Source organism: Myotis lucifugus, unplaced genomic scaffold, assembly GCF_000147115.1.
Source record: "Myotis lucifugus unplaced genomic scaffold, Myoluc2.0 scaffold_17, whole genome shotgun sequence".
In the NCBI taxonomy this organism is placed as follows: domain Eukaryota; kingdom Metazoa; phylum Chordata; class Mammalia; order Chiroptera; family Vespertilionidae; genus Myotis; species Myotis lucifugus.
The window spans coordinates 12,596,952-12,615,340 of NW_005871065.1; the positions used below are offsets into that span (position 1 = coordinate 12,596,952).

At 37.0% G+C, this 18,389-nt stretch overlaps 1 protein-coding gene across 1 annotated transcript in view; it reads right to left on the bottom strand.

The window, feature by feature from the left end:
• The window catches only part of TOX (thymocyte selection associated high mobility group box), a 149,450-nt gene that overhangs the window by 32,944 nt on the left and 98,117 nt on the right, over nucleotides 1-18,389 (bottom strand). The window contains exons 3-4 of the mRNA XM_023750902.1: nucleotides 15,915-16,196; nucleotides 2,262-2,492 (exon numbers count right to left, since the gene is read on the bottom strand). Of these exons, the coding sequence (XP_023606670.1) occupies nucleotides 2,262-2,492; nucleotides 15,915-16,196 (513 nt within the window). The remainder of the gene's footprint in view (nucleotides 1-2,261; nucleotides 2,493-15,914; nucleotides 16,197-18,389) is intronic.

Here is an 18,389-nt window from a genome sequence, read left to right on the forward strand (position 1 = left end):
CAGTTCTTAACCTTGGAACAGCCTTCTGAGATCCAGTTTGGAGTTTTCGCTCCATGGAATGCTGGCCAGGTCAATTTACATCTGTCCAAGTTTCAGACATTAAAGCTTGGCCTGGTAACCTCTGGAGAATCATTCCAGCTATCTAATTACACAACATTTTGATGACTCACCCAACATTCCTGCATGGTTTATACATCACTACATGTGCTCTCAAAATTTCCAAGTTTTTAAAGTAAGGTCTATATATCAGCACTGACCCAGGGGCTTAAAAATGTGTGCTGCAACCAATAAGGTGACAAGCAAGCAAGCAAACAAACCTAAAATCCAGTAGCCAGAGTTTGAAGTACTTCATTTTCAATGTTCTGTAGACTTGAATTATTTCATGATTATATCTTGTTCATAATGATAAAAGCCAACAGAAGTTTGGGAGATTCCGAAGTGCTTTTTCTGTGTCTTCAGTAAAGTGAAATAAAAGGTTAAGTATTTTCTAAATATATTCTCTATCTAAAAAGTTATATATTTTCACATTAGACTTAGAACCAATAAGTGCTTTGAATGGCACTCTGTTTTTTTTCTTTTTGAGCTAAGAAAATGTTCTCCAAGTCTCTATGTAAGGCAGTGGTTCTCAACCTTCCTAATGCTGCGACCCTTTAATACAGTTCCTCATGTTGTGGTGACCCCCAATTTCAATTGTTACAAATTGAACATAATTAAAGAATAGTGATTAATCACAAAAACAATATGTAATTATATATGTGTTTTCCAATGGTCTTAGGCAACCCCTGTGAAAGAGTCATTTATCCCCCAAAGGGGTTGCAACCCACAGGTTGAGAACCACTGGCTTAGAGCAAAGGTAGGTTGGATAGAAGTGGGGAGGTAGGTTCTATGTCTCCTTAGCACCTGGTTTTGTCATTACAACTGTAATTGATGTCAGAGTTTGTCAGACAAGAACTGTATGTTGAGTGATAAGTTCTAGTCACAGGAATTCTATGTACCAACCATATAATCTTAGACAAATCACTCAACAGAACAGAAACTCTGTCTCATTCTCTCCTATATCCCCAGTGTCTAGAACAGTGCCTGGGGCACATAGTAAATACTCAACAAATATTTTTTGAAGGAATAAGTGAATGAATTGAACTATCTAGCCCCATTTCATAATCTGCAAAATTTGAATTAAAGTGTCTACAAGTATTGAGCAGAACAAATGGCATAAATCACGTGATAACATTCTTAAAAGGATAAAACACTATATACACCATAAATGCTGATATGTGTTTACAATATACAGGTACTTCTAGATGTACATAGGTTTGAGATTTTCTGGTTTTTACATACTTTCCTGGACCTGATGAAGAAAGGTAAATGTCTCTATCAAGAATCAAATATGGAACTAATACATCATTAATGCAATTCACTATCCTGTAACAGCTAAAGCTGTATCCACAGAATTGTTTCAATAACTATACTTTAATGATAATGCTTATCTAATTTTTTCTTGTGACAATTAAATTCTAGATGTTAGCAATGGTAATCTTGTCTCTGGTTTAGAATTATGAGATCAATGCTGCTTGAGGTGGGCTACATCTATGTACTGGACACTTGCTCTCCCTCCTCGGTTCCCATCCTCCTTAAGACCTTCTGGGCTGAGATGCAAAATTGTCTCATGTGGCCTCCCTAAGTATGGTCCTCAGTCACATCATGGCAATCCGCGAGAGAGGAAAAAAGGCAGGCATCTGGTCCCATTTAACGCAGCCTAGAAATATGGTGTCTGTGGGATTTAATAATAACATTCCCTGGCAGTCTTTAGGGAATCGCTAAGGGTAGAAACCCTTAAATTTGAGGTTCATTTAGCAAAGAGCAAAGAGGGTTTTGATGACAAAAGGGTAAATAGTAAGTGCTGAGGAGAGGTGTGGACAGTTTTGAAAATACTTTTAGTACTTTTTTAGTCTTTATGATCACATTGGCAAGATGAAGGAATGAGGTAATTCTGGCTGGGATATGTAAAAGTCCTTCCAAAAGTAACTGCACTATGTAAACTTTGAAACAAAGATTAACATGCTATTTATAGAGGGGCAATAAAGGAGTATAAAATTCTGTGAAAGAAAAAGACTCCTGAAATCTGGTTCTGATGGGGCACATTCTTCTCAGCCTTAGTTCCAGCAGCTGAAGAATTCGCCCAACATCCTCCGAAGCCATTTCTTTGGGGGTGCATACACTTTCTCAAGCCGTGGTGACTCCCACTCCATTTTGCATCTTACCTGTTTCTGCTCTTCTCCTAAACCGTCCCACATTGAAGCCACAATTTTAGAGACTTCACCAAAGGTCGCATTTGGATTTTGGCCCTTGATGGCGGCCTGAGTGTCACGAAAGAACAATGCATAGGCAGACACAGGCTTCTGGGGCTCATTAGGGTCCTTCTTCTTCTTCTTTTTGGGGGTTTTTGGTTTTTTCCCCATGTCAGAGGCAGGTCGCTTCTCTCCGCCATTGATCTGAAATAAAAATAAAATGGGAATTATAGAGGAACTGAGAAAATTTGGAGACACATCGTATTGTTCTGCTTTGAGACTTACACAGACACACTCATCGGTACACATCACACAAACACAGACATTCCAAAGGGACACTTCGTTTTGTTGTTGATGCTGTGTTTCAGATAAAACTTCATATTTCCTGTAGTTTTCATGTTCATCCCTCTGCTGCCTAATTTACATAGCTTTAAAATAATATTATTGGTTCTTTTTATAATATTACTAGAGAGCCGATGTACAAAAATTCGTGCAAGCGTAGGCCTTCTTTCCCCTGGCTGCCAGCACTGGCTTCCCTCCTCTGGCAGGCACCTGGGACTCCGGCTGGCTTCCCCCACTTCCTCAGCAAGGACTCCCGGAAGACATCTGGTCTAATTAGCATATCACCCTTTTATTATTATAAATATTGTTAAATATTACCCCTTAACTCTCTTAACTTTTTCCTTTTCTTTTTTTTTAATATATATTTTATTGATTTTTTACAGAGAGGTAGGGAGAGACAGAGAGTTAGAAACATCGATGAGAGAGAAACATCGACCAGCCGCCTCCCGCACATCTCCCACTGGGGATGTGCCCGCAACCCAGGTACATGCCCTTGACCGGAATCGAACCTGGAACCCTTCAGTCCGCAGGCCGACGCTCTATCCACTGAGCCAAACCGGTTTCGGCTTCCTTTTCTTATTTAGGAAGCTTAATGCTAAGTTGCATTGTAACTATGACAGGTGCAAATTCCTTTTGTAGAAATCCTACTGTACGAACAGTCTAACTTGTTTTCTTCTGAGTTTATCCTTTTCTTCCTAATTATGACTTTTAAACCATGGTGGGCAACATGCCCAATGATTAAAATTGAATGGCTTTTGATGTTGCACTTAGGTCTGTAGAATGGATGCTCACGGTTTAGAGAATGGCATAATCTGGACTGTAGGTCAGTGATGTCCAATGGAACTTTCTGCAACGAAGGTAAACTCCTATAATCCGCACAATTCAGTGTGGTAGCCACCAGCCACATGTAACAAATGAGCAAGGGAAGTGGAAGATATCACGAATAAGATAAAATTTTATATTTTATTTCATTTTAATGGCTTTAAACTTAAATAGCTACATGTGGCTAGTGGCTACCATGTTGGCCAGTAAGTCTAGAATCTAGTATTTCTAGAACAGCTTTATACTCACTTTAAAAACAGATTCTATTTTCTCCCATGGTGTTCGAGTATGAATATTCAGATCATTTAAATTGTTATTCTGACGCAAGTGGAAAAAAACACACAATGTACTTAAGACATAGGCATTTGCATATTAACTTTGATCTGAACTAATTATATGTAATGCCACTTTCCCCATCTCTATAGAAGGAGCGATTTTGGCTAGGATTTCTTTCTAGCTCTAAAATGATACGAATCTACACGATTATCAAGTAGTGCTGTTTCTGCAGGAATCCTCTTTCCAAGTGCCTCTCCCACCAACATAAAGGTCCATGAACATTACTTCCTGATGGAGCTGCCACTATCATGGGAGATTCTACACCCGCACCTTCTATTGTTATTGCTGTTGCTTTTTCTTCTCTGTAAACATAATGTAATGTATAGTTTACTCAGGAAAATTACTGGCGGGGTTATTTGTGTCAAATAATTGCCATTGTTGAAGAGGAACCAGGACATCCTTAGAGGCCAGTGGGTACCACGTCAGAGGATCTGCACTCATGCCCTAATTTGCCATCTTGGGCAAATTACATAAATTCTCTGGGCCTCTATTTCTTCTGCAAACCAGTTGCAGCGTCATTTTGTGAGATGGTATATATGATACTATATGATCTCTAAAACTTTAAAATGACATTCAAATATTAATCGTGAGGTGCTAGAAACTTCCAAAAAAAATTCCCTGAATGAATGGAAAGGAATGACCTTAGTACTAATTTGTGATGCCATATGGTCACAGTTTAAAAGATTTGTCTAAGAACCAAAACCAAGGCAGGATAAAAACTAAGTGAATTCTTTTTCTTTGTCTTTAGTGAGAGAGATAGTTAAAAGATGACCATTTTTAAGTTGTCTACTGAGGCAGATTAACCTCTCCATAGAGAGAGGATTCTCTGAACTGAGCTGACAAGCTAATGTAGACTAACACCAGAAGATAACTTCCCTAGGATGGAGCTAAGAGGTGAGTCTGTGAAATGGTTGGTCCCATGTGAATCTGTCAGAAGACTGGCATGTTGAGATTGAGTCGATACTGGGAAAACTGGTGTAATAACTATAAACTAAACATATAGGCAATTATGACCTATAACAGTGATCTCAAATACGGCTGCACATTAGAATCATCTGGGAAACTTTTAAATAATATCCTGATACCCAGGCTCTCTTTGCATTGATTAAATCAGAATGCCTACGAGTAGGAGACACCTCAATTATACCCTTAACTTTACTTCTCCATTTGAATACTTTGGAAACAAACCAAACAAACGAACCTTCCCTTTGCCTCAAGGCTACATACATATAGACGTATCCCTCTTGTCTTCACCACCAGCTCCTCCATGTGGTTGTCTGGGCTGGCTGTATGCAGCCTCTGCAACTTACTTAATGTGCCTTATCGTCACTAAGCTCTCAACAAGGTTTCCATGGGCCACATGGCTGAATGCAATGGACTTTTGGACTTGATTTCTCACTGTGAGCACTTTCTCTTCCAAGGGTTCCATTTCCCTACATATCAAACTTGTAATTATACAACAATCTATGTATTTAGATCTTCTCCTGTCCCACATGTAAGCACAGGGAGGGCAGGCCCACTACTGGTTTTGCTCACTAGCACTTACGTTTCCTGACATACAGTAAGTGTTTTGTATGTGTTATAACTTTAATTAAAATAATAACAAAATAATACAATTCAAAGAATGAATGAATCAAAGCATAAATGGTTTCTGTTACAGGAACTTAAGCCTCACTAATTTACTTGAGTACTTGATGACAATATGTGGGAAGACAGAAAACATGGATAGATTTTTAAAAAGTATTTGACATATTAATAGTAATTTCTTCGGGTTATAAGGCTGAGTCTTTGTGATTTTCTTTTTTACATTTTTTTATAATTTCCAAATTTTGTAGACATGACCATTCCTATATTCTCAATAATAAAATATTTATTAAAAAGAAAAAGAAGTCAAGAAAGTCTACAATAAAGCAAATTAAAAATGGAGTGATCATGATATTGGAGGTCATATTTCATGAAGGAATGAAAATATTTATAAATAGGAAACAAAGTATAGAGAAATGAATGTTTATCCATATGGAATATTACCGGGACTCATTTAAAAAATTTATTTATTGTTGAAAATATTACAGATGTCCCCTTTTTCATACCCATTGACCCCTTGACTCCTACCTCTCCTCCTTCCCCCTACAGGCCTTCATCATTTTAAATTTTAACTAAAAAATTAATGATTGGACACATTGAAATCTCCATGATTGCAGATAATAGTATATTAATGAGTTTTGAAAAATAATCAAAAGTCAATCATAGAGATACATTTTTTATGATTCAATACAGATGTTCTTATTAAACATTTCCCCAAATTATTTAATAGTTTCTCTCCTCTATTGTCTAAAATTGTGTTTGAACTCCATGCTTCTTTCCTTTTGAAATTGGTATTAGGACAGTATGGTGTAAGTTTTAGTTCTACTGGATGTAATGCCCAGATGTAACAGAAAGGACATATTTGACAACATGGCCCTACTTTCTGGAGATGATCTGAGGAAGCAGGAGAGCCTGTTACTGCCAGTAAGAAGCTCTAAGTATCAAGTGTATGAAAACAACAAATTACCCTTTAGAGGCCATGTACAGCAACTCTGTAGGAAACTCTAAACAATTCCATGCAACCAATTGATTCGGTTCATTGACTGGAGGCTTTCCCCATGTTCCTGGCTTGTGTAGGGTTAGTCAGATCAGCCTTGCTCAACCTGAGAGTTTCATTTACTAGAAGCAAGCATTTCATGACTCAGCCTCCACATTTTCAAGGCTCAGGAGATGCCATTTCTGTGTTATGAAGCATCACCCTGGAGCTTCAACTGTATCTCTGATTGAATACTGGAGAGGCACCAAGCTGTGAAGCTGGGGTGACATCCCCATTGTGGCCAGACTGTCAGCCAGTCACAACATTACATCACTTTGTTCTTTGCCATGCCTGAAAGCAAGAGCATATCGATATACCTTTCTTTTAAATACTCGTGTGAAACTCAGTTTGAATTACCTGCCATCCAAGAAAACTGACATCTAAGAGGACCAACATAAAGAACACACATAAAATATTCATTTCTCAAGATTCACTGCCTTTCCTTTCTAATTAAACTAGATCATTAAAACTGTATTCTTACATTGTAATATTCTGACCATTTACAGAATTTCCCTCATAGAAATGAACTATGATCTAAGATAATACCTTGGCTTTCATCAAAGGCTGATGTAAGAAGAATAAAACAAAAACTATGTATGAAAGATCTCTATTAAAAAAAAGTCTTTGAAAGGACTCATTTATTTTATTGCTCAATGTTCTTTGTATAAAGACTTACTGGGTTTGCATCCTAGCTTTGCTTTCACTTTAGGATGCACTATAATGGAATGAAAACTCCCTGCTGTGGTTGGTGTCTAATGTATTCAAGTGCGCGGGCAGTGCTATGAACGGTAAGGCTGTCTGCCTCTTGACCACTGGCCATTACCTTCTGATCTGTGGGGGAATTGTTTTTATTTTGCATTTTTCTTTTGTTTGGGAGGATGCAGGAGTGAGCTGCTATTTTAGGTTCTGTATAATGAACTGGGAATGTGTAAGGCCTACTTTTCTGGTGGTAGTTCCATCATATATTTGAAAAACACATGGTCATTGTTCATATGCAAAACCTCCCTCAAGAAAGATACATTATGTAGCTATTATTTGGATCTCCTTACATGCAAGTAACGGACTGCATAATGAAAGATATCTGGCTTTTTTGACCACTATTTGGAATGAACACAATGATGATGAATATGATTGTGGTGGAAAAATTAGCTAAATGGATTTGTACTATGTCTCTGGACCTTAATTTTGAGTATTTTCTGGATTCTAAATTCTTACTTAGATGGATGAAAGTGCATAATTTTATGTCCTAATTTTCTAAGAGGCCCTGACTGCTAAAGTCTAGAGTAGTACTCTCATAGAATTTTCTGGAAAGATGGAAATGTTCTCTGCACAGTTTGAGAACATTTTTTTTTATTTAACTAGAGGCCCAGTGCATGAAATTCGTGCACAGTGGGGGTTCCCTCAGTCCAGCCTGCACCCACTCCAATCGGGGACCCCTTGGGAGATGTCCGATTGCCGGGATCAGGCCTAAACCAGTGGTTGAACACCCCTCTCACAATCTGGGACCTCTGGCTTCTAACCACTCACCTGCCTGCCTGCCTGATTGCCCCTAACCTCTCTGCCTGCCTGCCTGATTGCCCCTAACTGCCCCTGCCTGCCTGCCTGATTGCCCCTAACTGCCCTCCCCTGCCGGCCTGATCAAGCCCGCAAGTGCTCTCCCCTGCTGGCCTGATCTCACCCCCAACTGCCTCTGCCTGCCTGATCACCCCCAACTGCCCTCCCCTGCCAGCCTGGTTGCCCCCAACTGCCCTCCTCTGCTGGCCTGATCTCACCCCTAACTGCTCTCCCCTGCCAGCCTGATCACCCCTAACTGCCTCTGCCTGCCTGATTGCCCCTAACTGTCCTCCCCTGCCAGTCTGATCTTGCCCCCAACTGCCCTTCCCTACAGGCCTGATCTCATCCCCAACTGCCCTCCTCTGCCGGCCAATTTGGTTCTGATTGGTCAGTTTCTATGCCAGTCAGTGTCAAAAGCTCCGCCTCCTAGGCAGCCATTGGCTCCTCATAGTTGACCCAGATTTGGTTCTGATTGGTCAGTTTCTATGCCAGTGAGTGTCTCTGGGCCTATTAACGGGGCCTGATCAGAAAGGCGGAAAGGTGGGGCTGATCAGCAGCCCCGATAGAGGCCTGGAGAGAAATGGAAGCACAGCTGTTGGCCAGGCTGGGAGAGAAAGAGAGGCAAGTTCTGATCAATGGCTGCCACAGAGGCTACAGATCAGAACCTGCCTCTCTCTCTGCAGGCCTCTCTCCAGGCCTGATCCGCAGCCCCCTAGGCAGTCAGTGCTGGGTCAGAGCACCCAAAGCGGCCCCAGTCAGTTGCCCCAGCCACCGCAACCCAGCACTGACTTCCGGTCTAGTCGAGCCTTCAGTTGTAACAGTCGTTAGGACCCTGGCTCTTTATTATATAGATTTTAATTAGTTAGATTAGTTAGATTTAAATGTACATGGACATACATGACCAGTGGCTACTGTATTAGACAGTATGGTATTGTGTATGGGGCATTGTTTTAGAGTACAATATTTATAAAGTTACTAGGGTCCCAAGACTGGAGAGTTAAATTTAATGCCAACATCAGAATCTTTAGAATATAGAAGAAACCATGAAATGTAAACATATAAACTCCCCACAATGGTAAGCACATTGAAAGCAAGGACCAAGTACCATGAATCTTTTATTCTCACAGCATCACTATAGTGTCTTACATGCAATGGATCATCATCAATTTCTACTCCTTTATTCTACAGCAATGGGCAAAGGCTTAGAATGACAAAGTGAAGGGCATCGGAAAACACATATAAAAGTTATATGAAAATCGTAGTAACTAAATACATGGCTAGGCCTTAACTCTAATCCTAATACCCCACAGACTCATTTCACAATGAAAGCATACAAAATAAATAAACACATATACCAAAACACAAAAAAATTCCTCTCATAAGCTTCACACAGTGCATGTGCTTTGGGCAACTTACTTGTAGATATAGATTTACTTCTATAAAACCCCTAGAGGTATCCGTAGGCTTCTGGTAATCCACCTCCTCTTATGTCTTATTGCTTAATTATAGTGATGTATTTAACTTATTTATCACAAGAAAACAATAATTTTTCACTTTAAAAAAACATGTGTTAACAGTGTTGCTTAGATAATACTTAAGAATACAGAGTACAGGAGTTAGAGCTCTCAAGGAAAGAGAATCACTGCTATTGAATTGTCCCTGGAGAAGCTAGAAACGTCTACCAGCATATTTAAAATAAACTGCGGCGGTCCCACAGCCTGTAATGGAGCTGGGAGAGCTGTTTAATGCACACCATCTTGCAGTAATCGCTGTAGTTTAAAATAGATTTTAATCAAGCACCATCTGCATAATAGGCTGAACAAACAACATAGAACTCCACTTATAACCCTTATCATAGAAAGTAAATATTATAAAACCTTCACCATAGAAACTGGGCATATCACAGCACTTTTTGGGATGGTACTGTTTCTGTAAGTGAAAATTTTTGCTACTTAAATCCTTTCTCTCTCTCTTCTTGTCTAAACTATGTAATCTAAAATCCCCTTGTAAGAATAATTTCAAAAAAGCATGGAAAGTAAGTCATCTAGTTACTGTGAAATCAGCAAGGCTGTAATCCTTCTTTCATTTTACAATCGGGTTTATTATTATCACTAATAAAAACAGTACATTCAATGACTCAAAACAACAATGATAGAAAAACGTATATGAGATGCTATACTTTTGAAATGATTCACAAGTGTGGGGCGTGGTACTCGTATCATAATTGGTAAAGCAAATTCAGTGTTAAAGATCCTTGATTCTGCCAAACGTAGCTGGTTATTATTTTAGGATAAGTTTAGCAAAGATACTCATTAGCCTTATGGAAGATATTTGAAATTTGGGCTACTGTCCGGAAACATCAGTTTAAAGTGAGAAAGTTGATTGCAATTATATACACCTATTAGTTACATTTATAAATTTTGTTGGATTCACTTGGTCTTATCTAAATTTGCCTATCTGGGGCATCGTGTTTACTTCTTCATATTTTCGATGGAGGGTTTCTCTGGCCTTACAAAGAGTGCATAGCTATTGTGATAACATTCCACTGGATAAAATGCCAGGTGCCTATGTTTAGCCTCACTTTATTTTTATTTTATGAACTAATCAAATATGCTTAATCACATAAGGTATGAATCATCTAAGAACAAAGACACCTTGAAAATACTCTCCTAGTATACACTTGAATGAATACACTCAAATGAATTATTTGAAATTGAGTATTAACTGGCTATTTGACTGAATTTTATTATTTTCCCAGAACTAATTTGTTAAGTTCAGCCTCAGTCAATGGGACACTTTATATTTTATAAGCAAGGAATATATATTTTCTCAATTGCTGGGGTATAAGAGATTCTTCAGAAGTATCATGCACATTATAGCATGTGAAGTGTTGAACAATTGCATAATAAACACAGTTCAAGGTGGAAAATACCAGAATTTGAAGTCCCAATTTTAAATATTCTGCCCTATTGTTAGATAATGTGACTTGACATCTAGCTCTAACATTGTTTGATTTCATTGTTTATAGAAACCCGTCTGCTTATAATTTTTACTTTATTCCAAGAATCTTCTTGCCTTTAGAACAGTGGTAAATAAGAAGTCCTTTTCTAAAGGCTTATGTAATTGTTGCTCTGGTGACTTATCCTATTGCCTTTGAGAAAAAAAAACCCACAAAAAACAACAACAACCACTTCTCTTTCTGTTACTATGGAAAAGCACATGCACTGAGAAACTAGCAAATTAATAAGACTCTCTTAAATGCAAATAGTGAACGAAAGCAGGAACCCAGAGAAATAAGCAAAATACCGAAGCCAGCTTTCATCTTGAAGATAGTTGCTAAGCCTGGTGAAATTGAGTTAAAGGCACAGTAGATAGAAGACAAAGCTCATTGTTTACCAGAAGTTGGATGTTTAGCAGAAGTCTTCCTATTAAAGTAAGGACAGAAGAGAATTACAGTGTCAATGTAAGGGGGACATAAAATGATTTCTCTTGTATGTGCCCACCCAGGAGCTGCAAGGATGATACTGAACGGACAGGGGAAACATATCTCTTGTGATAATCCACAAACAGAAGCCAGCATTTGTATCAATTTATATCCTGTATGCCAGCATTTATAACAATTTACCCAAATAAGGTGATTTGGAGAACTTTAAGGCAAGTGTCATTCTAGATTATAATGGTTTAAGATGCTTGGCAGAAGCAAACAGAAATCATCTTTAGAGGAATTCACTTTCAAATAAAGTCTAATAGAAGTCTCATAAAGTCATAATTAATATCAGCTCTCATTTCAAAAGCAAAAAAGGAATATAAAACAAGGCATTAAAACTAAGAGCCAACAGCAATAACAGAGAGTAGAATCAGACCCCAAAAGACTTCATATATAGGAATTAGCAAATGCTTAAAGGGACAAAAGAGATTAAGTATATAGATAAAAAGCAAGCAAGTAAAAAAGTCAAAACGTATTTGAGAAAGAAACCAAATAAAACCAGAAATATAAAATAATTGAAATGAAAACTTCAATAGATCAGCTTTAGTTTTAGATTAGGTATTGCTGAAAAAAAATTATGAACTGGGAATTGATTTAAATAAATCAATCAGAATAAATACAGAGGGGCAAGGAAATGCAAAATGTAAAAGCAACAAGTCATAGAGAATAGTATGAGAAAGTCTAGCATATATCTTATCAGAATTACAGGATGAGAATGGAGCAAAATCACAAGAGGAAATATGTGAAAAACAATAATGTCTGAAAATTTCTTAGAATTGATAGAAAATAGAAATATTTAAATTCAGGATAAATTTAAAGAAACCCACATATATCACAGTAAAACTGAAGGACAACAAAGGCAAGAGAAGATCTTAAAACTAGTCAGAGATGAAAGACAGATTACTTTCAAAGGAAAGACAGTGATGCAGGAGAATTTTCAAAAGCAGTAATGAAAATCAGGATTCAATGAAGTAACATAATATCTTCATAAAGAGAATCACTATCAATCTAAAGTTCTATATATGGTGAAAGCACTTTTTAAGGTAGTTATATTCCCAACAGATTCTCATGCGATAAAATTTTAAAGGGATAGAGAAAATGATGCCAGATGAAAAAATATTAAATATGTGAATAAATCTGAAGAAAAAAGACTAAAAATAATAAATAATGTTTTGTGAAGTATATTAAATTATAGAAGTTAATTAAATTATCATTAAACTAAACAACAGCAATAACTGCTCCAGCATGATTTGGAATTAAAGTAAATAAGAAGGGTAAAGATATCGATCAATGTAAGACTTTCATGCATTTGTGTTATAGGGGTAGCTACTAAGTGAACAGAAAAAGTATAAAATTTCCAATATTAAAATGGAAATTATGGAATGAGCAAAATAAAACAAATTTAAAGAAGGTAAGAAAAAAAAGAAACATAGGACATATGGGGATAAATAGAAAACAACATACTTAAATGGAGAAATAAACCAAAATATTTAGTACTGATGTTAATGTAAATAAAGTCAGTTTCATTTAAAAGTAAAGATTATCTAACCATATGCTATTTACAAGAGACACATACAAAACTCAAGGATATTTTAAGCAGAAAAGTTGAAAGTAAAAGGATGGAAAAATATAAATTGTGATTCTTAGCCCATAATTTCCTTAAAGAAAATACTGTGCTATAAATATACTTGTAATGCCAGAGACTTTGTGTCTTAAAGTGTCTACTGTATTACAAGTGCTGGATTACAGGCTTAGAACCACAAGCTACCCAAGTTTATATGTCTTTGATGTTTTACTGTATGTCTAGTTTATGACTTTAGGCTGTCAACACAGCTCCATAGCAATCAGAACTGTGGGTAGTATTTATAAGGTGATAATTTGTTTTACTGATATATTTACAGTATTTCTCTGTCAAAACAAACGTATTTCATTTAATTGTTCAATTAGATAAATGGGAATTAATATGTAATTGCTTAAGAGAGCATAAAGTGTTAAGAGGGAAGCTTTAAAGGCTTCTTTTGCTGCAGTGAGAGTAAATATTCTTTTTTAATTCTCTTGTTAGAAATGACTTAAATGATCATTTTGACTTAACGCTATTTCACATTTAAATGGAGCTATTTCAATAGAACACTCCACATAAATCCTGCTCACATATACAGGGAAAAATCCCAGTTTAATCTTTAACTGTGATGAAGAATGCTTGAACATTTTTGTCAGAGGACTGTTTTTAGCCATTTAATAAATAAAAGTTGATTAAATGGTAAGGAGGATTTTGCATTAGAATGAAGGTGAAGAACAGTATGTAACCTTGGAATGGGAGGGTGGGTATTCTTGAGATGGAAAATACACGTAAACTAAACATGAGCTTAGAAATATTTCTAGAGACAAAAAGCCATTTTTGATGAGGGCTTTCTTGAAAAATCTATCCCTAAGCCTTCACACATCACTAATTCAAGAATATACCACTATAGAATATAGGCTCTACCATAAAATACTACACAATCATTAATAGTGAGCTACAAATCATTTTGAGAGGTTGATGTTGAGTGGTTGGATGTAGGTTACTCACTGGCAAACTCTCACACCAGCTTGGAAGCTCATAACATACAAATTCATGTCTCGGCAAAATGATAAGATATGGACCTTATGGGCCAATAGAAAATGGCAGAATCTATGAATGTAATTCCAGGAATTTCTGGTTTTTACTCAGACGTCTACTAATTTAGGTTGAAGAGTGTGGAAAGTGTTATGTAAGTAAGAATAATCCTGCATAAACTTTACTGTCAAAAGATGCTACTAATTTTACATCAATTTTCTGAAATTCTAGCAACGAATACTTAAAAATATATAGCCCAGATGTATAAATAATCTTTACTATATATATCTCTTCACCAAAGGATTTTTTATTGACTTGAGAAAGAGAGAGAGAAAGAGAGAGAGGGAGAGAGAGAGAGAGAAATATCGATGTGGGAAAGAAAAATCAATCTGTTGCCTTCTGTATGTACCCTGTCCTTTTGGTATACAGGCCAATACTATAACCAACTAAGCCACTCAGCCAGAGTGAGTAGAATATATTGTATTTTTCCCTTGAAGTATAGTACATATCACCTATGTTTAAGAATTTAACTTGAATTATTCATGCATAATCTAACATTTAAATAACTGGCCCCAAATTCTTAATGTCCAAATATTCATTGGCTGTTGAATACCATCAGAATGATACACATTTTCTGAAGAAAATTATGTGAGAATTTGATAAAGAAGACAGTTGGGATGTGGGCTCTGGATTGCTTGGTTTGTTTATCAAAGTGGGTTTACTGGGGCATCATTCACCACCTCTAGGAATTAGATAGCGTGGGAGGGGCAGTATTTCCAAGAGTAAGGCTCCAACAATGCCAGAGCATTAGGAATACCAAAAGTAATAAAATATAGCCAACATAGCAGCCTTGTATTTGTTATCAGGCTAAATAAATCTATGAGTCCCTATTTATCTGGATTCTTAAAAATTACTTTACATTAACCATATACAGTAGATCAGAATCCCATAGCGCTGCCTTTGGTAACATGTTGACAAGTTTCATTTCCCAAAAGCAAAATTCTTGCAAAAGTGAAAAGAAATCTAAGGGCTGACACAAGTGACAACTCATTAGTAATATTTAAAAAAGAGAAGGAACTAGAAGTACACATGTACATGTGAGTGTTTTTCATAGTAATTAGGCACAAGAGTCCTCACTTGGACAAATCCTAAAGATGCCTGCCTGAGAAGGAAGACAATAAAGAGCTAATTTTGGTTTTTGAATGAGAATGCACTTGCTTTTGGTGAAGTCATTTGAAAAAGCTGCCTTGAATTCTGCAATCTAAGGACATTTAAAGACACATCTTCCTATACAGATAACTTAATGTGACAAAGACAGATAGGCAGATAGTCAAACAATCTTAGTGGCATGGGACTAATAATAGGTAAGCAATGAATTGCCCAGCTTTTCCTTTGGAAGGGGGTCATTAATTTCCTTGCCCCTTACATTCCTCATCCTCAATATGAAATGATTGGGTCAGATGATCTCAACAGTTTTATCTATTAAACACACCACCACCACCACCACCACCACCACCATCTTTGTCTTCTTAAAATAAAATGGTTAAATTGAAATTGACTTTTTTGAATGAGTGGCAAATTCAGCTTACTCACTGTGAAAATCCTGTATTTTGTGGGTGCAACTTATTTTTATGCTTAATACATGAAAATTCAAAGGATTTATTAGGGACTTAAAAATGTAATTGGACAAGATGATTCAGTTCACTCAGTTTATAACCTCATGCTTCATAATAAAAGTATGTCCCCCATCAATGTTTCTTAAGTTGGATGACATAAACTTGCACCCACTACAGGTCAAGGAAGGCTCCAAGGAAAACCTTTTCAGGCAACAAGCATTTCCTATAGGTCCTATAAATAATGTAGTCCTACCTTAGATGACTCATCGCCTTCATCTTCATGTACTGAACTGGATGGGGAAGGAGTTGCAGACTTGCTTCCAGGTGGAGATGGTGAGTTGTGGGGGACACTGCTTCCTCCCATATTCAACCCAAGCTGAGCACTCAGCTGGGACTGGTTGATGGTGGTCAGCTGGCCATGCTGCATCATTCCTGGCTGCTGCCGGATGTCTGCAGGCTGACCCCTGGGTCTCATGGCTGCCATCTGAGGATGGGAGCTATATTGAGCTCCTTCTGGGTTCCGTATATCTTGCATCTACAAGAAAATGGATAGGAATAATTTTCACAAACATGTTTCTGAGTAAATTAAAAAAATATTCCTTAGACTTTAAAAATTCTGTAAGATGTCCTGCTGAACTATACACATTTCCATCCCCTCCCCCACCCCTCTAACAGTATGTATCACCCTAAAGGTGCTGTTACCATAGAATTTGAGAGTTCAATCAACATCACAGTTCATTACCAAAGAGCCTATTAATTACATTTATAGTCCTTATTTGCTAATGAAACGTAAACATCATTAAAAATATTTATGGTATAAGTTTCAAAATATTGATGCTTATTAGAGTGTCAGCACTATATAATTATTAGTGATTACAGCATTCACAGCAATTCATGAAATCCTTTTTTATTGTGATTATTTAAGAAAGGTCTGGGAGTGAAGCATACTGTTGTTCTCAGTTTAATTCTATATAGCTAGTCTTGGCCAAAATGATCTACTAACTTCCAGACTGAGAACGCTCACAGATTGGTATTAACCAATTGATTAACTGACTATTGAAATGATTTGACGACACAGTCAGATTTGAAAGTGATTCTCTAAAGTTGCAAGGTCACCATATTAATCCATTATGCTATCTGGGTCACTGCTTTTTAGCCTTAATGAGACTCACTCTTGTAATTCAAGCAATGAATTTTGTTCCTGCAAGGCTTAGAATTAAAAGCATTGGAGGATGAAGCTCTTAACGTATCCAGAGATCAAATGTGTTGTATAAGAGGAGTATAGTGGATTTCATTGAACATTTCTCTGGCATTTTCAAACTCATGGGGAATGATGGGGAATATTTCATGGTGCTTATAGGAGCAGCTCAGTTTTTTCATTCTGAGGGACGTTGGAGATTTTATGCAGTTCTTGCTTTATACAACAAGAGAGAATAAAAGAAAAAATGGGAAAAAAGAAAAGCAATGAAGGGATGTGGTTAAAGTTATATTTTGGAACTAATAAATAAAATGAATAATGTTATCTTTCTCAGTTTCATTAAAAAAAAATTCCACATGGTGTCAGAATGCCTAGTAATTACCTGTCTGCAAATGTTATCATGACATGGAAATATTGTAAAAGTTAATTAAATAACTTAGTCACAGATTTTTTTTCCTTTTGGTAATAAAATCATTTTCTACTAATGCTCTCCAGTCATTTTACCAACTTAGTTGTTTCCATCTGAAACTGACGTTGTGACGGAAGAGGTACCTGCCTGTGGTAGGTTTACCATCTTCACCATGAGGTCTCTTATTAGTCAGTATCACCCCTTCAGACCTTTCCAGCTCTTACTCTGCTTCATCTTCAGACTCAGCCCTAGATATTCTAGAGCAGTGGTTCTCAACCTTCCGAATGCCTCGACCCTTTAATACAGTTCCTCATGTTGTGGTGATCCGCAATTTCGTTGTTACAAATTGAACATAATTAAAGCATAGTGATTAATCACAAAAACAATATGTAATTATATATGTGTTTTCCGATGGTCTTAGGCGACCCCTGTGAAAGGGCCGTTCGACCTCCAAAGGGGTTGCGACCCACAGGTTGAGAACCGCTGTTGTAGAATCTGGCTCTTCTTGGTGAGGGCTTAGGATGGCCCATGGTTTTGTACCTGCTCATTTTCTGGTCCAAATCAACAACTCCCCTCATGCCCCATAATTTAAACTATATTCCTCCAATCCTTCAAAAGTAGCTCATAGTTGTCTTTTTTATGAAGTCCCTCATTAAGTAGTCATTACTATTCAATGATACATATTAGAGCTTCAGAGATCCTTAGTGACATTTTTTTCATCTATGGAAGAGAATTATTAGGAGGAGGCCATAGTACTGGCTTGTTGAATGTCTGTAGAATTAAAAAAAATAGACAGATAGATAAATAAGAATGAATAAAGCCAAGAGAAGTTAAGTTACTTCCCCAAGCCACAGAGTTGGAGTTAAAATCAAGATCTCTCAATTTCAGTCTTTGATATTTCCTACAGTATTAAGCAGCTGATTCAACATTTTATGTTTCCCACAGAGAGAGTTATAGTTAACTAAAAATAATCAAAAACACCTTGTCAAATGTTATCTGCCTAAATTGATTGTTTTTATCTGGTCCATTCATGTTGCCTCCGCTCACATTTACTAAAATAGTTTTTCTTCCTTCTTAGCTGTCCCCAAATTCTATAATCTGACCTTTCATATGAAATAATA